The sequence below is a fragment of the Phaethon lepturus genome, unplaced genomic scaffold (genome assembly GCF_000687285.1).
Source record: "Phaethon lepturus isolate BGI_N335 unplaced genomic scaffold, ASM68728v1 scaffold38269, whole genome shotgun sequence".
NCBI lineage: Eukaryota > Metazoa > Chordata > Aves > Phaethontiformes > Phaethontidae > Phaethon > Phaethon lepturus.
In genome coordinates, this window is record NW_010566241.1 from 1 (window position 1) to 24034 (window position 24034).

Genomic DNA, 24034 nt, shown 5'->3' on the forward strand with positions numbered 1-24034 from the left:
GGGGAGCTGCCTCGGGCTCCGCCGCATCCCTGCACTCTCTCCCGCTCGGCCTGAGACCTCGTCTCTCCTTCCGGATCTGCCGCCGGTGTTTCTCTCCTGGGGTCGGGCCGTTGGCGGGGGTGGAAGGGGTTAACGGGGGCTGCGGAGTAGTGCGGTCGCACGCTTGGGTTTTTCGTAATGTGAGTGAGCATGGTGCGGGCTTTTGTAACAGCGTAGTGCTGGAAGAGCTTCCTCTTGCCGGGTGACCAAAAACCTATTTCATTTAAAAAAAAAAAAAACAAAAAACCACAACAAACTGTGTTTTTAAAGTGTCCGAACTGTCACCTGTTTGTTTTCGGAGATGACGGGCACACTCGGGAGTGGTTCCTTTGGCTGTTGGTGGAACTATCTTTGACACCCCCTCCTCCCAGGCTAAAAACTCAAAATACAACTTTTTTTTTAAAAACACTTTAGTTCTGGGATTTGAAAGAGCCAAAATCTTGTTCTCTGCTTCCCTGCAAGTTCACTTTGGACATAGAAGTGGCAGTAGCAGAGCCATATGGAAGTAAGATCCTTATGCTACTCTGTAATGCATAAATATTTGAAGTCTTGCTGGGACGTTTTAAAATAATATGTTTAATTTGGGGAATATTTTACATTGTTAAAAAATAAGTCAGCCCGTCAAGTCAGCTTAAGTTTCATGCTTAGTGTTCATCTCTCTGTTCCCTACTGATTTAAAGAGTAACATGATACGTTTCTGCTGGAGGATGCTAAGTTACGCCGTATGTGGTATCTGGAGAAGTTGTGATTAAAGGGTACAGTTACGTTCTTTTCCTGATTAAATGTTCCCTTTGTTTACTTAATTGTGTTATGTAAAATAAAAAGGAACATTAAGGTAGAGCAATCTTTGTGATTGGTACAATGGGAAGAATAATGTAATTGGAAATTAAAAGCCATGTTGATGATAACATTAGGCACTCTGAAACACGAATGTATGCGGAGTAATACACAGCTCAGTTTTCTCAATCAAGATGGGGAGGAGTATTTCTTACAACTGTCATAACAATTTTTCTAAGTATGTTGTTATGAATATAGCAACAGATATATTTATCTTGCCATCATCATTCCAAATGATGTAGCAAATACTGGTAGAATGAAAGCAACAGACTCGGGAAGAAATTTTTTCACTCGGTGTATTCCTTCTGCTGACCTCTGCCCTACACCTCCAATTCCTCATCAAATAACTCGTCATCATAAGCTTAATGTCTTTACTTTGAAGGCACTTCCTGATGCATCTTTGCTGCTCTATATTCTTCAATGTGTATCGCAAACATTGATACCATCCTTTTTTAATATATATACACACACACACATATATTAAAAAATTCAAATTAACATTTTTCTGCTTTCTCAATGCTGTTTGCAGTAGGAACACGTTGGGGATTTCTGTCTCATTATCTTCCTCCAAGTTTTTACTTTAAGTGTTCCTTTGCTATTAAGTTTTCAAAAAAACCCCAACAACAAAACCCTTGATGTCTTGACATACCAAAGGCCTGACTAATATTTCCTTGTTATTGTTTTCTTTCTGCCTGAATCCATCTGTCACTTGTTTACATATTTGAATTTTGAGTTATTTGGGGTAGATAACTTCAGCTTACTTCAGAAGAATCCTAGTACCTGATAAGGAAGCAACAGGGGGGAGAAGGAACTTCTAGTAACAGTTATTGTCTATAAGTCAGTCCTGTTTTCAGTGCGCTGTTAAGTGCAGAAAGGCCAAGTCCTGTAGAATGTTAAACTCCTGGTGTTCTGATAAAACAAGTGCTGGTTGTGTCTGTAAATTGACTGCAGCCTGCCTCGCTGTCTAAATTAACCTCAAAAACACATTACCCATCGGATGGCAAGTATCGTTATTCCAAAAATGATGAGTTTCTTGGGAGTAACTTCTATGTATACGTATTAGATTACTTTTATTTTTACTATAATATGCATTTAAGAGCTGAAACATATATTCAGAATAAAAACATTTATATTCTGGAATAGAGAAATTTTCTTGCTGAATTACTCTTGGAAAATAGACCCAGCTTCCTTGTAGGTGTGCCAGATGCCTAGCGAAAGGTTAAAAGGTGCACGTGCACGCGGACAAGTACTGTATTTTATGTGCGTTTGTTTGCATGCCCTGGATATGCACATGCATGATTTCAGGCATTGTTGTATCACTGCTTTTTTTGGAATAAAGCCCTGTAGGCTATATGACTTGGGGAGGGAAGCATATATGTGCATTTCCCAAAGCTATAGATACTGAGGAAGTTGTCTTTAGATGGAAGGGAAACTTGAGGGTTTTTTTTCATATGGTGAATCAAGCTGCTGTCAAAAGAGAATGAATTTGATTGCAACTGTTCAAGTATGTGCCTGTTCATGTTCTAGTCAGTGTCTAGAAATGTTCATATCAAACACGTTACCATTATGATTAAATTGCATGGAAGTCATCAAAACTACACGTCAGCCACTTAATTATTTACAGTGCCCTTTTTATTACAGCTTTCTTGTGTGGGTAAATGACATAGTTCTATATTTGCACCTTTCTCTCTCTGCAGCAGCTGTCTTGTGTAAAGCTACTTGTTTTCATGGAATCTTAACGCTTACTCTTGTGGCTTGTGCTGTGGTTCACTGAAAATCTCAAGCTCTTAAAACCATCCATGCAACTGAAAGAAGTGAAACTGCCCTCTCCCACCCTCTTGCCTACCCTGGCAGAAGTGCGTAGTTGCACTGTGCAGTGGCTAGGAAAAACTGATTAAAGTTCACCTTTTTTCTTCATCAGACTAATTTTGCCTAGAAGTATGCTTGGGACGTTCTAGAGGAGCTGCAGCAGTTCTTACCGTGATGAAGCCACTAAACGTGATTTATGTTTTAGGATCGGTGGAACTTGAGGTTGCAGTGCAATAGAATTCCAGTGGTGTGGTTCCTTTCGAGTCCTGTAAATGCTGGTGCTAATTAATTTATCGGTCTGGGACTTTTATTGTCCACATGCTGGCAAGAGCATGATAGTGTGGCTCTGTTTCAGCAGCTGCTGGGATCGGATTTATGTTTTCAGATCCCCTCGCTCCCAAAGGAGTGGACGTTAACTTCTCCTGTTGTGCCTGCCAGCCAGCCAGATACCTGACATTAAATGTATGGAAAGTCTTCGGCTGCTGCCTGCTTCAGCCCCTGATAAGTACTGCCACTCCTACTCAGTATTGATGGTTGGCAGTTGTTGCTAGGTGGGAGACTGTGGCAGGACTGGCCTCATCTTTTCCAAGGCATTTGTCTTCCCCCGGTTTTCCTGGGCAGAGCAAAAGCTTACCTCCGCTTAAGTCTGTGATGAGACAAAAGAGTCCTTCTGCTTGAACAACTCTTCTCTTTCTCCTGCTGGGGGAAAAAACCTGAAGATTGCATGGAGGTGTTCTATGAGCTGAGTGATTCCTCACCATAACGTCTTCATTTTGTGACATACAACCTTACACAGTTTGGATGGCTTATTTTGATTAGTCAGAGTTAAATTTACTACTGATAAAACCCATTTTGTTTGGCTGAAAGAGCATCAAGACCTCCCCAGGTTTATCAGATCTTAAGACAGATGACTAGTGATGGAACTGTGCAAAATGCTCTTCTAGGTTTCATTTTTGGATGTACCAAAACTAGTGTTGTGTCTCAACTCTTGCTGAGACTGTTTTCATTTGGGGAGGGGGTCAGGGAGGTACTTCTGTAAAGTAGCAGTGGAATTTTGACGGATTAAAAACGCATGAGATTACTGTGGTGTGTTGTGTGTGCATTGTTGGACCGCTCCATCCACAGTCCTGCCACCGTGCTGCAGCCGGCTCTCCAAAGCAGCCGCATGCTGTTTCGTCTGTGCTCGCTGAGCTTGGTGGATCTGGGTTAAGAGTTGTCTAGAGAGGAGTTTATCACGGGCAATGAGAAAAAGGCCTGACTGGCCACGTAGTCCAGAATGGTAGGAACTGCAGTGTTTCTTTCTAAGTTTCATAATGTCCCTTTTCTGTGTGTTTGCCTTGCCTCTCCTTCTTACCCACTTTCCTAAAGGTGCTTTCTTGACTTGCCTGTTAGTGTGGTTCCTCTCCCTTTGGTATAGGAGATAACCTCTTTTATCTCGCTGATGTTTGTTAAACTTTAGACTCCTCCTTGCCAGGGATTTACTGGCTAAAGACCAGCAAGCAGGATGTTAACCTCTTTTCGACTTCTTCATAAATAGTGCTTTATTTTTTTTTTCTTCTGGAATTGATGAGTTTCTAGTTTCTGTGCTTTATCGGTTATTGTACCGTCTGTTGTTCTGCATACTCCTCTTCCTCTCCCCCTTGTTTGCTGTATCCAAGTTTCCTATCTGATTTTTCAATTGCATATTTTTTGGTGTGAAGACGATTATTGAGTCAAAGAAAAATCTATGCTGGAAGAGCTCTCTGGAGGTAATCTAGTCCAGCCTCCTGCTCAAAGCAGAGATAACACCAGAGTTAGATCAGGTTGCTCAGAACCTTGTCTGGAAGAGTTTTGAAATTATGTGTGTTATCACAGAATTGCACTTTGCTTGTTGGCTGAGTGAAAGCTGACAAAGTTCTCGGGAAAGTTGTCGGGGCCGGGTTAGTTTTCGTTTTGTTGTTTCTTGCCATTATACTGAGCTGTCAGGCTACTGGAGCTGTCTGGCTCTGTTTTATTCACCTTTTGAAAGGTGGGGTGTTTTTTTTTAAAAACTTCATGGTTTATTAATGTGAGAGAAAACTTAGAGTAGGGCTATTTTTTTTAATATATCTATATCCCGTTGAAGCGCTTGATAAGGTGAGGGAATTGTTTACCTCTGGCTTGGATAATTTGAATTTTCTGAGTATGTGGTTTGGCTCATTCTCAAGTTTGTTCCTCAATAGTGTTGTTATTTCAGTCACTTTTAAAGAACAGCTGCATCCATTATTCTAAATTATGCTTTGGCTCACAGATGTTACAAAATCTATTAACAGAAAATTTGAGGTTAGCTTAGTTAGTGTGCATAATGAACTAGGATGTAGCTGTCTGATGTTGCTAGTGACCTGCAGGAATAATTTGTACTACATATTGAATAGCTCATTCAAACCCACTTAGAAACTCTGCCTTGACTGCTTGCCTATCTTGATCAGAGATTTCATGATAATATAGTATACTGGCAATCTCTTTGTATAGCAACCTCTCAGTGTTTTGCATTGCACGTTTGAGATGTACAGTCCATCATCCTTTGCACGTAGCAAGTGCATATTGCTAACATGATACTGCAAAATAATCCTAAAATCAAGTGCCTTTGTTATAATTGCAAAAGAAATTTGTTTTCCAGCAATTTTTCTGTTAACTCCACTAAGAGAATGTTTAAACGTATTAACAGAGTAATACAGTTAAGTGGAAGAATTTTGCATCCTTGAGCTACATAAATAAAATGCATCGGAATTCTGGTAGCAGCATTAATCCAGGAAAACAACCTTCTGTACCTCTACAGTGCATATTTAGGAACAGAAGTACAAAATGTGTCTCATGCATAGCCAGGAAAATAGGGTCATGTTTGTAGTATCTGCTGATAATCTCAGATGCCTTCTTTGGAAACAAGGCATTAAAATAACGAAAAGGCTTTTTTGTAGTGAAGTTATTGTTACTTTGCAATCTGTCTGGTACTTTATTAGTAAAAAATTAATAAAATAGGCTCTTAAAATTTTAATCAGTATCATATCTTTGAGTAGCTTTTAACCTAGATATGTCATTCTTTGTAAAATATCAGACTTTTCAGACCATGATAAGCATAGAGATTTGGGTTATCTCTTGAAGATACAATGGGACCTCTTTGGCTGCAGTGAATTTCAGGATGTCATTAAAAAAAGCTCTTTTGGCCCATGAAATATGCTTCAGTTCTATTTACTTTAATGTGTAATCCAAATGCTTGCTTAGAAAAATGTAACTGCTGTGGTGTATTTTAGTGTGTTCCTTGGTTAGGTCATGTAACTGAAGTTTCTTAACACGTAACGTTTGAGTTGTATGTGCAAACACCTGAGGGAATTGAAATGGATTCTGTTACCTTGAATCTAATATCTTTTTATTTCTATTATTTATTTTAGGAAACACTCCTTTACATCTTGCTGTGATGTTGGGACATAAAGGTAGGTAAAACCATCAATTTTGTTATCTCTTAAATTATCCTGAAGACTTATGGGCAAGAGGAAAAAAAGGTTTTTCAATTTTCCTGAATGTGATCTTGTGTTTTAAGTTAGTTCAAAGTTGAGGCTTTTGGAAAAGAAGATGCCATGCAGATTTAGAAGAGAAAAGTCAGAGAAGAAATCAGAGCTGTTCTCTAGGCCAAAATGAAGGCGCCGTGTAGTGAATGGGTTAGGGTGGAAAGGAGTTGTAGCAGTTGGACTCTTCCTAAGCCTAGAACAAGAACAGTGGGTGGACCCATCTCCTCTCTTTCTGCAGTTAGAAGGAAATTGGGAAACGTGGAATATGACACAAGATTGAGAAAACAGTTCTAAGCAGTGGAGGCGAGCATATGCACCCCTGCTTCCTCTTTGCTGTCCAAGCAGCTGAAGTGGAGAGATTTACTCAGTATGTTTAGACAGGGGACTTGATCCAGGCAGATCTTTGTTTTAATGTGCAATTAATGAATGGTACCAAAGGGTTATTAATTTCTGTTTGTGTGATGATACCCTTTGTCAACGCTTTTCTGGTTATTAGTGTCACTGTGTTTGTTGCTGATCTGCTCACTAGAGGTGTTGAACAACCCCATTTAGCTTTTTCCCAGTGAAGTGAATCAGAATGACATACCCTGGAATAAAATGACTGTGAGTAAAAATGCAGGGTTTCTCACCTGTGTTTTGCATACTCCTTCACTCAAGTTGAATTTCTGACTCACTGCCTAGCTGTTTGTTCATGTGTCAAGACTGCCCTACGTGGGGCACAGGATAGCCCACAGGACTGTGCAGCCTCTTTATTCACAAGGGTTCTCCTCTTTCCAAATACCCTTTGAGGATTTCTTTGCAGGAGAATTTCAAGGCACAGGATTTAAATTTCTGCTTCAAATAGAAAGTATAGAAGTAGACATGTTTCAAGAATGGGAAGAAACCTGGAGTATGATTGTTCAGTCTCTGTGACAGTAAAATTCTTTTTCACTATGGAAACAAGAATGGCTTGATTTCATTCAGCCATGTGAGTCCTGTGCCTGGTATGTGGTACTGCTCCATGAGAGAGGAGCTGTTAAATGCCTGGCAGATTTGGAGAGGGGAATGCAGGAAATGCAAGAAGTTGTCTTAGGACATTTTGGAAATACCTACGAAGTGATTTAAGATAATTGAGAGTTAGAGTGGGAAGTAATTTTGAAGGAAGAAGGGAGAGAGATGGCTTACGCAGAAGAAGCAGTAGAGCTTGCTGGAATCGGCCAATATTGGCCTAGCCTCTTGATACTTTTTAGATTAAAAAAAAAAAAAAAAGGAAGAAAAGAAAAAGATACACAAAAACCTTTTCAGACAGCAATGAGTCAAATAGGTTTTACAAGTACCTGCCTGCTAAAAGTCCCAGACAGGAGTTTTTTTCAACTTGCGAAAAATGGTGCTTTATCAGAACTGCTGTTTTCCAGTGAGGGTCCTAGACTAGAGGCTTGGAACAACAGAAGGAAATAGAGGCAGAAGCCTTTCTTTAATTTCTCAGCCTTAAATAGGACATTTTTCTTTGTGAGATAGATTTTGGTTTTGTAACTGCTTACTCTGTTTTCAAGCAGTGATGATCAGCTGTGTATATGACTTTGGTTGTGCCTTATTGGCAGTGTTTGCTTCAAGCTTTATTTTGTCATGGTCATCAGTTAATATTTACAAGTTTTGCACAGTTGGGTGTAGAAAGGGTTGTGTGGTTTTGGTTACAAGGCGATTAGCTGTCATGAAGGGATACTTTCCGTATGGGTACAACAGTATCATACCCATTAATACACAGTATTATACACAGTAATAAATAAAAAATTTGATCAAAGGTGCTTCTTCTAATAAAACTGATAGAAAAGAGTGTACCAACTTCAGTTCAGTACACTTGACTACTTATTGTAAGTCTCTTAAAATGTGATTATTTTATGTTTCAGCTCTAGAATAAAAGCAGTCTGTTCAGTGCTGGCAGACTCATTGAATATGAGTTATCCTCGTGTATAGTATAGTGAGGAGAGGAGAGGCATTTCTCCCCTCTACTCCTTTTCTCCGTGTCTGTGTGTTTTAGATTTCAGTTTGCAGTTCACCGCTTGGCTTCTTTCCATGTAGTCAGTCATCCTGTGTGTAAAGCCCTAAATCCTTTAGGATGCTTATGGTGAGCATTTGTCTAGCTTGCCTATAGCAAAGAAATAGCAGGGCTATTTCTGCATGACATCCAGCACAATACCTGGTTTTACTCTTTTGACTTTGAATCCTGCGGAGTCGCCGATCCACCAAGAACCCCAGGTCCTTTCCTAGCTTGTTAGTCTGTCTCATTGATGTTGAAGGTCAGTGTTCTGTCTTTCTGGAGTGATGCGTATATAGACTGTTCAGCTGTATAGAGCAGCATTATAGCCAGTCTTTTCTGAAGTGCAGGGTGAATTTGCATTCTGTTGTTTAACTGAAAATGTAATGCAATTAAAATCAGTTGTAACACAAGCTTATTTGCCTGCTCACTGTACAGTGTTGTTGCTGTGTTAGGCACTATGTTTAAGCAACCATAAAATTTTGTTTGCTGACAAAGTATTCAGTGCTTTTGTTTATTTACCGCAAAAGATAGTGTATTCACCAGTGAAGAATCTCTTCCTTTACAAACACTGTGCTTGCCAGTGACTCACAATCGTTGCATCTGGAATGACTAGTAGGGTTTCCTGTAGCACCTATAGTAGGAGAATAATCCAGGAAGTTCCTCTATCCGTCATGCCCGCCCATCCTATTTGTAATGAGACATTTCTTCAGCCTACAGCTCCAGCTTGGTACTGCTCCGGTTTTTGCACATGGGTCAGGTTGATTTTAATGAGATGTGGTGAGGAAACTTTCTGTACTTAGAAACTGAAGAACTGTTCCAAATGAGGACAGCTTATTCAAAACATGGAAACACTGAAAACTTTCTTCTCACCTTAATTTTAAGGACTATTCGTCATTCCACTGTCACCTTTTACCCATACACAGAGAAGGGAATGCAAGATGGGCTGTGGCTCCACTAGGAGCTTCTGTGGCTGAGATGTTAACATTGCTTTGGCGGCACAGCACGTGCATGCTGAGCATCAGGGATAGCATTGATGCACACTGCTGCTGATGCTGTTGAGGAAAAATGTAGCGCGTTGTAAGTGTACATCTCCATTGATGATGTTATGCACGTATTCTGAGGCTTTCCTAGGCCAAAATGTGCTTGTTTGCTCGCTTTAGATGCCGTGTTACCACACGATCTTACAGCACATAATGACACATAGTGCCACAGCTTCCTCTCTGCCTCCCATACACGCGGCATTCTCAAGAGTTGCCTGAAGTCTATGTCTCCAAGCATATTTCTAGCGAGTCAGTTCACTGTTAACTTTTGGGGGAAGGGGGTTGAGATAGAGAGGGGGAAGACCACACATAACTTCCATGTGTGGAAGACCATGAAGTGTGTCTTGGTAAATGTAGTTTTGTGCATTAAGTCAAGAGAGCTGATGTAATGTTTTAAAAATATTTGTTATATAGTTGTGTGTAGACACATACAGAAACACAGCTTAGAAACACAGCTTTATAAGAAGCAAAGTATAGGCAGCAGAAGGGACATTTCTTTGGTGGTTGATCACCAATTATGTTTTTAGTGCTAATATTTAACAGGGAAGTGCTCTAAGTACTTACATAAATGTTTTTTGTTTGTTTAAGGCATGAGTCAGAATCCAGATATGTATTTTTATAAAAAGCTCACTATATTGAATATCTACTACTTTTGCTTTATTACTGTTTCCTTTATTATGAATGATATTGCTGCATCCTTCATGTTTGCTGTAAATAATTATCACTGTTCTGTTACAGAATGTGCCCACTTGCTTTTAGCCCATAATGCTCCAGTAAAGGTGAAAAATGCTCAGGGATGGAGCCCTCTTGCAGAAGCCATCAGCTATGGAGACAGACAAATGAGTAAGAACCTCTGCTGCTCAATTAATCAGAAATGGAGGTCTCATTCAGAACAGGAAAACAAGGTTTTCAAGCTAGGGTTTTTTAAGATAAACTCCTCAGAGAACTAGAATAGGAGCATTATAATCAGGTAAACTCTTTTATATCTAAATATGATATGACAAGCTCTACACATCCATTTCCTCAATAAGAAAAAAATTGCATTAGGAAACATAATGCTAAGTAGAGTTAAGATTTTGCTTAAAGTGATTGTAAAAAGCTATAAACTAGTGTTCTGTATTTAAAATTGGAATTACAAGGTCAGAATTGATTTTAGCTGTATGAGATCATGTACTTGGAGCTGTTCCATGTGGTCATATGTATATTTGATATATATATATCAATTGGCAGTGGGATATTGCTTTTATATTACATCTTAACAGGTCAGTAGGCAAATACAGTGATTACTTACTTCAGATACAAAGTAGTAAAGGGAAAATTATTCTACTGCTACTCACTAGTGGATGTTAATAGTATTTTGTGTTACCATGTCCCATAGCAGAAGACTTGCTATATAATATATATAATTAGTATGTTAATGCAGTAGTTTGTACTCTACATAAAAATATGTTAATAATATATTGATGCACTAGTTTGTAATATACTAACAACGTTTTGCATTGTCATCAACGGCTCCTCACTACTAAAGAATTTTCTCAGTGGGAGTAGATGTTATGCAACCTGTAGGCTCATGTTCAATCATATACATGGATATCCACATGTTTACTAATTCATGTGTACAAGTCCTTGACATGATTGTATACTTCATAATATGCACAATTATTGAAGCTTTTCTCCCTGTTGTGATCAGAGCAGGCTATGTATAATTACTATAACTTCAAGTGAATTTCTCCGAAGTCTGATGAAATGTTACATGTGCATTGTTTTTTTTCTTTTTGTATGATGTCAAATAATGATGCTAACTTGTGATTAACAAACAAATAGAATACATTTACCTCATAGTTAATTTCTGCTTAGTTACAGCACTCCTGAGGAAGCTTAAACAGCAATCCAGGGAAAGTGTTGAAGAAAAGCGACCTCGATTATTAAAAGCCCTGAAAGAGGTAAGTTTAAGGGAGCTGTGTTGACAAAAACAGATCATGATGGACAGCAGTGGCTTATGTTGTTAGTATGGGTGCTCTGGCAAACTGTAAAAAAAGATTTTTTTTTTTTACTTGCTTTTACAAATCTCTTTTGCTGTTAATAGCAATCTTGGCTTACAGTGTCTGTTTTAAGGGGTCCCAGAATTATATGTATTTTTAAGAGAATACTTTCTTCTCAACTTCTAGAAATTCAAATGGAAAGGTTTATGTAAGACAGTGAGTCATCTTTGCAATCCAGAAGTTAAAGAATGTATTTTTAATTTGTACTTATTTCATTAGATTTTTAAGGCTTTCTTAAATCTTCTGTTTTGCTGAATAATTTACTGGGTTTGTTTAGTCACCAGTCATGACTGACACTTTGTTTTCTTGCTTAGTAATGAAAGAGATTTTTGGTTTAATTCTCCATCTACATGCAGCAGCCAATTCTTCTCAAGCACAGCGAGACATTCCTCGGTTTAGGGAAACCAAGAAGAAAAGCTCAATTTCCTCCATTTCAGACTGCTGAAAGTGTCCTAAAACTGTGGTTATAAACCGCAGGTGTTTATTTCCCTTTAGGTGGGGTGGGCTTGCCTAGTCAAGTGGTAAAATGCGAATGGGTTTGTAGAAAACCAACTATTTATCTTAAGTTAATTAAACCATACATCTGAAAAGTTGAGCTGAACTGCGTCAGCAATACATTCAACCAATGTTCCCACGTTTTTCATTGATCCAAGAAAAAAAACAAACCCTTGCTGTCTGTCTAGAAGCGAAAAGCTTTCAGTTTTTGTGTGAGAGCAAACAGAAAGCAGACACAGCCTTACTGAAACAGCTCTGCTGTTCCTTATTCCTGCCGGTGCAAGACCTGGCCTACAGTTGTGTGGAGTGGAAGCATGTGTTTACCTCAGTGTATTACCAACATTTGATAATTTTAATCAAGTCACCCCTTACTTTGCTTTTGTTTTGCATGCAGTTTAAAGCAGTTGGCTGGCATGTGTTTATGGAGGTAGAGGAATTATTATATAAAGACTTAAGCATATTGCCAGAAGGCAAATTGAAATTCGTGTATGTGAATACTTCTAGCCGAAACTTAACTCATTAATTTAAGGCAGAACATACAATTCCATGGGGTAAGATGTGATCAATCAAAGCAAGCAAAGAGCTCTATAGATCTTCTTTTAAAAACATATTTATAATAAATCTTTTAGAATACATGGCTTAATAGCTGTGTAAATAATTACTTTTAAAAATTCATTTAAAATGGGTAGTTCAAATGAGTTACGTAATTTTATCATTATTGATTCTACTCTGGTTAAAGCTTTACGTTCGGTATAAATTCAAATACTAACATTAGAAAAAAGTATTTCCTTGTTTGGCAAAACACAACTTCTGCCTGTCTTCCAGCAAATTCTACAGTTGTCATTTAGACTAAAAAGCTTGTTAATATATTATTCTTTTCATCTCAGCTAGGTGACTTCTATCTAGAGCTTCACTGGGATTTTCAAAGTTGGGGTAAGCAATTGCATATTCCTTTCATAGGGAGATAATATAATCAGTCTAGCATGCTTGTTCTCTCAAGCTTAAATTCTCTTCTGGTTTGCATGTTGGAAAGTTCACAATCCACTTCTCAAGATCTAAGTTGTAAAGAAAGGAGAGACAATTTTTTTGCAGAATTATTTTTGCTTATTCATTTTTGGAGCTGAATTCTATTCTGTAGTCCAGTGACACAATATGGGAGGGAATAAGCTGTTGTTTAGTTTAAGAAATTGATAATTAGAAGAGTGAAGTATTAAAATGTCTCTGGTTGATTGTTGTCACTATAGAGCAGTGGTTTGAACAATTTAGTTGAGTAACTGGACTTGGGGCATTTAATTTCTTGAGTTTCAGCCTCTACTCTGAATGGTGACTTGTCAGTTAAGTGTAACTATGTGGTAGGTTCTTCAAACCCTAGCTTCACCTTAGTATTTCTGTTGTATGAGCATGTAACGTTGTTTTCGTGATTTCTACCTATCTGTAGAAGAAAAATCTAAATAAATCAGCAAAAATGTATTAACAATGATCAACATGTCTGAATAATGTCAAAATATCGGAAGTGATACCTTCTGTTACTGGTTTAAACTAGTAAAGTAAAAGTTAGTAATTTTATATGCTTTCATGTAGGCATAGTCTTAAGTAATTGCTGCACTCTATGCGTCTCTAATATTCAGAGGAGGAATCAGCAGCCAGGCTGCCATCAAACGTTGAACAGATACGGAACAAACACCTCATTTTTTAGGTGACCTACTGTGTGCTGCACATTTAATGAGTGGACTTTTTCATGGAAGAGTCAACATAAAAAAAGAGAGTAGAGCTAGGCATGGAGTAAGATAAGACATTGCTTCGTGGTGAGACTGCAGCTTGACTTGCAGAGTGTGATGGTGGCAGTCAGACATCACACAGAAAAAGTGCTGCAAGAGATAAAGCCAACTTCTAGCAGTCGTCTTCTCCAGGAGTCTCGCTGTGCCTCTGTTTACATTATTTAGTTTTTTCTATATGTTCTTTTTCTTGAAGGGAAATCTTAATTATTGGTCTTCTAGGCTAATTACATTGAGCAGGTGGTCTTAATTCTTCATTTTGAAGAAGGTGTTGAAATGCCATTGTGTTGAATTGGTTTTACTGCTGTAAAGTAAATGGTCCTTTTTAGCATAAGGACAGCTGCAGTCTCACACATCCACCTCGTAATACTATACTGACTCAGTTCCTCTGGTGGTTTAATGTTTGCTTGAGGTTTTAAGCTTAGTGCATTGGGTATTTTTTTTTTTTCTGCATGTGCATGTTCTGCTTTAATTGTAGCTAGGCTTTCAGTTGGTACAATATATAAGTAAACTATCAAATCATATAATTAAAATTTCAAACAGCTAGAAGACAGGTTATTAGAATTTGTAAATTATTTAGCTGTGGCTGAGGATGTTTTCAATTATGTCCTGCTGCTGAAAGTAGTCTGTACAATTACAACTCAGGTTTTGCAGTTACTGAATAGAAATAACCCTGGTATTAGTCAGTTGTGTTGAGATTATGATGGGAAATGAGCATATTCTGTTTGTATTAAAATACACTGAGTTTCAAACTGAGGTATAGTTTTAATAGAAATACTTTACAGAGGAACCTTAATGTCCTAACTATGTTCTCTCTCTCTCTCCCCCTACCTCTAGTGCCTTTACTTTCCCGAATTCTGCCTTCTGATGCATGTAAAATACACAAACAAGGTATAAATATCAGGTAAGTACTGATTTTACAGAGTGTGTTATCTAAGTCATAAGTATCTGCATTAGTGAAAATGCTGGAGTCCAGTGTGGTCTGAAAGAAAGCCCTGAGGAGTCTGCAAACATCTGTGAAACAGCATTGTCTTTGTACACTGCCATTTAGAGGCAAGAAGTGATTTGAAATTCAGACTGTCTTTTTTCCTCTATTGATCTGCATTTAACTTCAGTTCCTGAGTCAATTAAAATACAAAGCAAAAGCAGTTAAGCTATATAAGGCTTTGTCTACCAGACATGACAATGATTGATTTTAAAATAGGATTTTTATTTATTTGCAATTACGTTAAAAATATGAGCTTTCAATATTTTATGGAGAAGTATTGCTGCTCCAGTCTGTGTAGTAAAAAAGTGGTGTATTGTCTCTTTTTAAAATCTTAATGTGAAAGATTCACAAACTCAATAGAGTGTTTCCAGGATTTTTTTCAAGCTCAGCTCTTTAACTGGTCTAATTTGGATTTTTGGATTCAAATGTCTTTTCTGTTTAGTTTCCCAAATTTAAAACAAAGTCAGTCATGAATATGACTCAGAAGATTCAGTCTGTAGAAAACTTCATTCTATTAAAGCTTTTAGCCTAGATGTGTGAACTGACTTTTTAGGTCAGGTTTGAGTCCGAGACCATTTTTTTCCTTCGCCTTTCTGTGTGCTCTGCTTGTACAAGACTGGGAGTTACAAGACTGGCGCTGAGTGGAAATAGCTAGATTCTTTCTTGAAATCGGAGTCCAATATATAATGAGTATTAAGCAATCACCCCTTAGAGCTGAAGTGGTCACTAAATTCAGGTTCCTTAATGATCTTTGTTAAAGAAGTAAATATTCTGGCAATAACAGATATGAATTGCTAGAGAAATCCTTGTCCTTGGCTCCATCTTCTAGTTATTCAGGTCAGTAGAAGCATTTCTTTTGTGTCAGTGAAGGGGGGGAAAGTAGAAATAGCAACTAAAAGAAGTCAAATAGAAAAATCGGTCTGTTTCTTAGTCCTCTTCATCATTTGGGTCATGTCCTAATATTGTTACTCAAATCGGCGGCTGCTGCTTGTAGAACAGAATGCTGATCGCATGGAGTAGTTGTATTTCTCAGTGTGTAGCACTTACTGTCTGTGTAAATCCTGTCACTTCCTCAATGCTAGCATGAGATAAAGATAAACCTTTCTTCAGAAAACTTTCCCATTTCCTGTGACGTTAGTGTAAGAATAGTTTGGAATGCATTTATGATGGTAGAGATGTTATAATGTGAAACTTGTTAATAGCGAATTTTTGTATTTATTTTATTTTTATTTATTTTTATTTATTTCTGCATCCAGGTTTCACTTATGAAACATTCTATGAAAACTTAGGCCTTTGTGTGTGTTTGTGATTTAAAAAAAAAAAAAAAAAAGCTTCTGCTTTGCAACCTGAACTTAGTAGTGTATTTGAGTGTTTGTGGGTGACTTCTTTTAAAGTATTGGTGTGTTTTCACAGGCTGGACACAACTCTCATAGACTTTACTGACATGAAGTGCCAACGAGGGGATTTAAGCTTCATTTTTAATGGTGATGCAGCACCCTCTGAATCTTTTGTAGTTTTAGACAACGAACAAAAAGTTTACCAGCGAATACATCATGAGGTAAATATCTGTGTGCATATAGGTTGTGAAATACCTCAAGCTTTTACTTCACGTCAGAAGTCTGACTTATTTTATTAAACAAAATGGGCCTCCCAAAAAGACCCAAACAAGCTCCAAAGGAATGCAAACTAAAGTTGTTTTCTTTTTGTTCAGTCGATACAACGTAAGTTGTGTAGGTCACATAAAATTTTGTTATGAAAAACAGTGCTTTTGAATATAGACTTTTAAGTGGGGGGAAAAGCTGGAATGTGAATATGTTGGAAAATCTTTTGTCATTCTGAGTAGGCAAATATGTTCTAAGTTATGATGCATGCTAATTTTAGTCTTTCTGGTGGGCGTAATTCATGTGTCCTTGGGTGGGTTTTCAAGCTTGCTTGCCACTGCTTTGCATCAGTTTAGTCACTCTGTGGCCAGGTTAGAGTATGACTCATCGGACCCCTTGTTTTTAATTACAACTTTATCCACTACTCACTTAAGCATATGGATCTTTGCCTGTGGAAAGGGTGTGGCTGCTGAGCTTTTGGGTGAATCACACTTGGATGCTTTATTTGCATTAATATTTAAGATTAAACTTTGGTAGCCATTTGGCCAGAGTTTCTATAAAACAGTTTGAAAATTCATGAAGTGCTAGTCCTGTGAAAAGTTCCAAAGGAAAAGGTTTATTGATTTATTTTTTTATCTTTTTTTTTTTTTAAGAAGTAATCATTATTCCTAAATTCTATTCAGTATTTGGGAATTTTTCTTCTAGGAATCTGAGATGGAAACAGAAGAAGAAGTTGACATTTTGATGAGCAGTGATATTTACTCAGCAACATTATCAACCAAATCAATTACCTTCACACGTGCCCAAACGGGATGGCTTTTTCGAGAAGACAAAACAGTAAGCTGAAAGAAAATTTCACAGCCTGCATTACTGGAGACAAAATACTTCAGCCAGCCTTATGATGATGTGGTTGGGAAGAAGTAAGGAGTAAAAGAATAAGACGTTCAGGGCTGGGGAGGAAATCGCTCCCCTTGCCCCCCACAATTGTCACTAGTTCAACCACACAGAGTGTGTATGATGCACTGCCTTCATAAGAAAAACGTAGCCTGCAAGAAAGATAACAAGCTGTAGCTGTTGGGCAGAGAGGAGAACAGATTGTACTGGAAACGACTTTATTCTAGGAGTATACGGTCTCTGCAAATACACCCCGGGGTGTGCAAGTAAGATTCTGTGAGCTCCTGTGTCTGTGAAGTGCAGGAGGATGGGAGTGTTCGCAGTACAGTTTCCTTTGGGTGTTCCTTTCCCTGCTCTTAGTCTGTCTGAGGTGCAGGTTCTCAGTTGTGGAAAAAAATTGAAACAGCCGCTGTTGTAACTTCTTTGAGTAGGAAGTTGCTATCTTGTGACTAGCTCTGACAGATTTTGTTTTCATCTGGGTCTGTTCAGGTAGTGCCATTCATCGCAAGTTTTTGGCTGAGCTAGTGTTTCAGAACTGCCTGCTTTTTAGGAAATGCCAAATACATATTCTATATGTGTAAATTATCCTTTAACACAGCTTTCTGTTGAAGGCAATTTTAGTCAGATTTCCCTTGTCTACTCTTAAATTCTTAACCACTCTTTTCCATCTTAAAGTTTCCATTGATAGGAAATACCTCTTCCTGATGGAGTTCTTGCGTGTGTGCTGTACTGAGATTGTCCATGTGGTTGGTTGTGTAAATTACAACAGTTCAATCCTGAAGTTATTTTATTGCACTGAAGTGCAATTATTTGGATATACAAGAATTTAAATGCTTTTATTTTGTCTCGTGTGAGTCATTAATGTCCAATTCCTTTCGTGCAGGAAAGAGTAGGAAACTTTTTGGCAGATTTCTACCTGGTTAATGGACTTGTATTAGAATCAAGGAAAAGAAGAGAACATCTCAGTGAGGAGGATATTCTTCGAAATAAAGCTATCATGGAAAGCCTGAGTAAAGGTGGCAACTTAATGGAACAGAATTTTGAGGTATACCTAAGTAATCCTCGTCAGTATGTGAATTTTTGCATAGGAGAATAATCTTTCACATCAGTAACTTAGCAAACTCTATAGATAGTGTTTTTGTTCTATTTTGATTCTTTTAATTTTAAAATAAGAAGTTTGACCTACAAGTATAATCATGGTGATATGTGAATGAATTATCCTGATTAGTGCACACATTGAGGAATTTCTTTGATTATATTGGATATTTCAGTCTTAATTTGTCTCTTTTGTCTGGTTTTGGCTGTGGCAAATCACTTTAATTTCTTTTGGACCAAATGTCTATTGTTTAGAATGCCTTTCTGGTTCTCTTTTCAATCATGTTTTCCTTTAGCTTTATGAAAATGGACTAAGCCTGTTATTATCACCATGAAATCAAGAGCTATTCAGAATGAGCCAGACATCTTCTGGGAACACGCATACAGCCTTTTAAAAACGATTAATTTATTTCTGTGTTAGTTTGTACTTTGTTACATGTCCTTTGGACACCTGAATTAACTGATTAACTGATGCATTATAACAGCCAGCTTCCGTGTAAAATACAGTTTGAGGCCAAATACCTAAATGGAGACTGTGAGAGTAGGAGCCAGGAGATGGAAAAGCCCAGTGAAGCACCAGCTACAGGATGGACTATATTGCTGCTGTTTGTAGAATTGAAGTACAGTTGTATCTTTTGAATGGCAAAAATCTGAGAGAATATAAAGAAAGATAAACAGTTATGACATGTTTTTCTGAACAGCCTGTCAGACGGCAGTCGCTTACTCCACCATCACCCAATACAATTACATGGGAAGAGTACATATCTGCTGAAAATGGAAAGTAAGTATTTTTGTTTTATTGGCATTAACTTCCATAGACACCTTTACATTACTAGGTTTTGTTGGGGTTTTTTTAGTGTATTCTAGTTTGGCTTTTTTGCTTGTAGTTTTCTGGGGATAGACGAACATGGAGTTTGATGTCTTAGATGTTTAAGATCTTCCTTTTTTTAAGGGAGATTTTCTGACAAATTACTGTAATTCATTTATCTTTGTGTATGATAGTAATAATCCAATTCACCATGTTTAAAATAAAAGTTTATGGCTTGATGAGACTGTAGTAACAGTAGCAGTGTACAAAAATACACACTTCTGGAATACAAGGACATGCCGATCTCCTAGTACTGGCTGGATCTTTGCAAGATACTCTCCTCTAGGCGCGTAACTAGGTAGTGAACAGCTGTAGTTTAATTTACAGTAGCTTCATTTGTAGAAGATGCAAGCAGTTTATTTTCTAGGACTGCGTGCTGTCTAGCTGTTGAATGTAGAAGGACCCAAAAATGTACTGAGTGTGTCACATAAGTAACAATGGTAAAAGTCTTTTCTCCAAAGATACTACAGACTAGCATATAGTCATGTTACCAGGGAATATGATAATATTACAGTACAGGCTTACTAAAAAGCCCCATGGATCTGTTTTGGTGTGTGTTTGTGGGTTTTTTTTGTTTTTTGTTTTTTGTTTTTTTTTTCAACTGCTTTTATTTTGAATGTGTTTGAGATAGAACAAATATTCAAGCAGAATAAATAGGTGATGCCTGAACAGCTCTTACTATTGGGACAGAAATATGTATGTATATAAGATTTCCTTTTGGTTAATAACGTGATTAACTGAAGGGAGTTTAATGGGAAATCTAAATTTCTAGCCAATATAGAGCAGAAGAGGAAAAGATTTGTTACCTGACTGTTTCTCTCCTATAACAGAATTTTGTCCTGTGTTTACCAGTATTGCCTTCTAGTGATAGTAGAGTAACGTTTCTGCTTTCTCTGAGATCGTTTCGTAGTCTAGGCTGAAAGCAAAATTAACTTTTTTCTAGTTCACCTTGATACTTTCTTCCTGTATAGACTATTTTAACATCTGAAATCAGCTGTGTATATTTCTGGGTAATTGTCTTTCTGTAGTGTTTATTAATATAATGTTTATGAGGAATTATTTGAGGATTTTTCTTAAGTCTTCTCCGTAACTGTTTTTTGTCTTGTCTCCTGGTTTAGCAGAACTCACAGTAATCTAAATTAAGATGGTTACCGACTCATCACTATTTTACAATAAAAGCTGTGCATAGCATTTGCTTTATTGTCGGGACTCTTTACTGACTTTTTCAAACTTGCGTCTTCCTTTAAAACCAAGGTTTCACTGAGAGAAAAACTGACTTTGTCTTTCCCCCCTCCCCCTTACAGAGCTCCTCATCTGGGTAGAGAGCTGGTCTGCAAAGAAAGCAAGAAAACCTTTAAAGCCACGATAGCTATGAGCCAGGAATTTCCCTTAGGAATTGAATCGTAAGTCAGAATTATTGGCCATGAATGTAACTTACGTAGGAAACGTTGTCATGTGTTTATGAACCGCAAAATTCTTCCTACCTTCAGATATGGGAATTTGGCAGTTTAAAACCTATGAATGAAGTCATACTGTTGCGCAAGTAAACTGTTGAAATTAAAGACTTCAGTGCTGGTGTGGCTGTTACTGGAAGAGCCAAGTGCTTATCTTACTTGGGAAAATCAGAGGTTTGACCAGGTTTATCATTAACTTGCCACAATACTGATGTGCCTGATTCTACAGAATTCTAAAATGTTTTTGCCTGTAACAAGGTTTAGCACAAAGTTACATCCTCTAAACCAATACAAAACCGTGTCGGGTTCCTTATGTCCCTGGGGAAGAGGGTGTGATACTGTAGGCTTCAGTCTCTTACGTGAAATGAGGACAAGAAATAGTTTATTTGTACTCCTATGGTAATACGATAGGGATCACTGAGAACTGAATGTGAGGGTGCTGATATTGAAGCTTCAAGGGAGATAGATGTAGAAGCATGATGTAGTTTTTCAACTCCTCTTTTATCGCCTTGCTCTCTGGGTTGTTTTTATCTGTTCTAGAGGGAAGGCTTGTGAAATGAGAACTTGTAATGAAATCTGTTTTCCTTTTCAGATTGCTGAATGTTTTAGAAGTAATTGCACCCTTCAAGCACTTTAACAAACTTAGAGAATTTGTTCAAATGAAGCTTCCACCAGGCTTTCCTGTAAAATTAGGTAAGATGACTACAATAACTCTTGTGGCTTTTTATTTCCAAAATGTGTGTAATTATTAATTCAATATGTTCAAAACTTCTGTTGAGTTTTGGAAAAGAACTCTCTTGCCTAAGAGTGTGTTCCTGTAGATTTCAGGAGAACACGGTTAAGTTAGTGGAATTAACATTAGGTAGGAGATCTGCAGCTGAAAGGTGAAGATAGTCCTAGTCAGGGAGAGCGCTCTGTAATTTATATTTTCCTAATGCTAGGGTCTTGCTCCAAGAGTAAGGTAGATATGCTGAATTACCCTTGCATTAACGATAATCTCAGTCATGAGTTAAGTATTGTAGCATTTTTAAATTTCTTTTTCCTCAAAGATTACTGGCGATGTATTTTTCACTTATAAATGAATAGAAAACTATTACACTTCTAACAAATGGAAATGTATAAAGCAGTTTATTCATGGTATAGGTTATCACAGCATAAATTGCCAAAAAGTAATAGTACCTTTCTAAGTGTTACAGCATTTCTTGCATGCCAGTAAGCTGTTGAAGCTAGACAATTCTGAACAGACTATATTCTACCTCCTATCATATTTGCATAGCTCTGTTTATTGAGGATTGAATTTTTGCTCAGCTCATTAAGTTCATGGGCAAGCCAGTTTTACTGAGGATAATTCTACAATGTTCAACCTCGATTCAAATTTTAAAAGGGTTATATTTTAAAGCAAACATTAGAAAGGTTCATCTCTCCATGGGGATTTGCTCAACTGAAGCCTATGTGTGGCAAGGTTATTTTGTCTTGTATCATCTCCAGGCCAAGATTAATCTGTACATTCGCAGCACCTTGGTTTCCATGTCGTCAGTATACATCAAGAAAGGAAAACCATTCAATTAATAATATTAACAGTTTTTTGAATGGTGTATTGATTTGGATATTGTTTCCGTGCTCAGGGTATCTGAGCATGTTCTGAAATAATCTTCTTTAAATGACCTCCTTTTGTAAGAGCTTTGAATTGCCATTGTATAGAATACTAAACAAGCTTCTACGTCTTTAGCAAGCCTGAAGTAACAGTTGGTAATTATTGGTAAGCCTGTATTTCTTTGCTCTTCATTGTCCCGTTCTGCTTCCTATCTAGATATTCCTGTATTTCCCACCATCACAGCCACTGTGACTTTTCAGGAGTTCCGTTACGATGAATTTGATGAATCCATCTTCACTATTCCTGATGACTACAAGGAGGACCCCAGCCGTTTTCCTGATCTCTAACTAAACTGGAAGGTTAATCATGAATAACAATACCAGCGTAGCACAGTGAAAGCAAATGGATGCAAATAGCCCACAGATATAGATAGAACAGTGGGTCATAAAGGAAGGGATAAACTTAATAATCCAGAGGAAAAGGGAACATGCATCGAATGACTGATGTACTGATACTCGCTATAATGGGCATCTAATCTCGTTCCTGACTTACAGCAAGTCTCCTGATGTGTCGTTCACACTTTTATACATCCAGTACTGCGAGTGTGGTAGTCTGACACCGCGATGACCCTGAGAGTACTAACAGCTGTGAGGACTATCATTCGTTTTTAAATTTTTTACATTTCTTGGTGATAAAAAAAGCACTCTTGGACCATTAGCATAAAAGTTGAAATGTCTTAGCTGGATATTAGCCCTATAAAACATCCCACTGTACTTAAGATGACCGTATTATATTCTTTCAAGCTTTGTTTTCATGAGTTGTAAACTATGTATCATTATGTATAGTTCAGTAATTTGAATGTTAGTTGAACGTATATTAGAATGCGTTTTCTGTAGATGAATGAACCAAATGGTAACCGTTAAACAATTGCATTTCCATACTGCAATACAGTTCAGAAATAGTGTTCACTCTGCAGGGAATAAGGTACCTCCTCTAGCACCTTAGTGCGATCCATTGTGGTGCTATCCGTGTCTCTGAACCGTTCATTTCTTCACTGAGCCGTTAATCTTCCTTTCATTGGCTCTGTGCTTAACTTCTCTTCATACTGGCTTGGAAGTCCCTGCTGTGTCCATGATGCTGTGTTGATTAGCGTGCTTGGAGGTTCATTAGCTAGAAATTGTCACTTTTTCCTTCTTTTTTTCCACATTCACTTAGGAGACTTGCTCCATATAATGGTTGAGCATCAGCTAGGTTACCTGGTATTTGTATTCAGCAGCTGCTCAAAAACGTGGGATTTATATAGAGAGTTACGAGAACAATAAGCTCAAGCATTAAATCTTCATCTAAGAAAAAGTTTTTCTTGAAGTTAGTTTAATTGTAGTACACATTGAATGGGGCACACATTGGAAGATTTTATTTGCAAAAGCTTAGGATGTTTCTGGATTAATTTCCTTCCTTCTAATATTTTGAATAGGTAGGCATTTCAGTACTCTGGCTTCTTGAGCATATTCTCATTTCAAGTGGTTCCAGTCTCCTAATTTGACAATAATCCAGCTTTTTGGTTTGTTAGAAGGAATTTGTGCAAAAGGCTAATGGTGCTATTTGTTTGTATTAAGAAATTTAGATTCAAGTGCTGTGGTGTAATTGTACAAAAATGTAAATATTTTCAAAATTATATTCTTTGTGCACTGTAGTTTAAACTTTTTCTGGAAATCAATAGAGTTAAGTATCAAACTTTATTATAAAGAGTACCAACAATGCTTAGTAAAGGTAACCAACCTAACTAACCATGCAGGTGATAAATGGAGATGGCTTATCACAAGGCAATAAAAGCTGACTTGTCAGGCACATCGACAGAACGTGGACGTCCATGTCTGAAGCAGACGTTCTTTCAAAACTTCGGGAATCCGTCTGTATAAAACCCAAAGAGGCTACTCTAGAGAAGTACAGTGTCCACTCTGT

General features: G+C 37.6%; 1 protein-coding gene across 1 annotated transcript; it reads left to right on the forward strand.

Annotated features, from left to right (window-relative positions):
• The first annotated feature begins 2859 nt into the window (after window positions 1-2859).
• ANKRD13C (ankyrin repeat domain 13C) lies at window positions 2860-23003 on the forward strand. Its single transcript, XM_010295425.1, is given in 15 exon segments — window positions 2860-2907; window positions 4386-4466; window positions 4469-4487; window positions 6093-6134; window positions 10005-10109; window positions 11124-11209; window positions 12691-12736; window positions 14416-14482; window positions 15980-16124; window positions 16873-17004; window positions 17945-18106; window positions 18858-18937; window positions 20329-20427; window positions 21071-21171; window positions 22289-23003. Coding segments are annotated over 15 exon segments (1344 nt in total). The 3' UTR covers window positions 22420-23003.
• Window positions 23004-24034: the final 1031 nt, after the last annotated feature.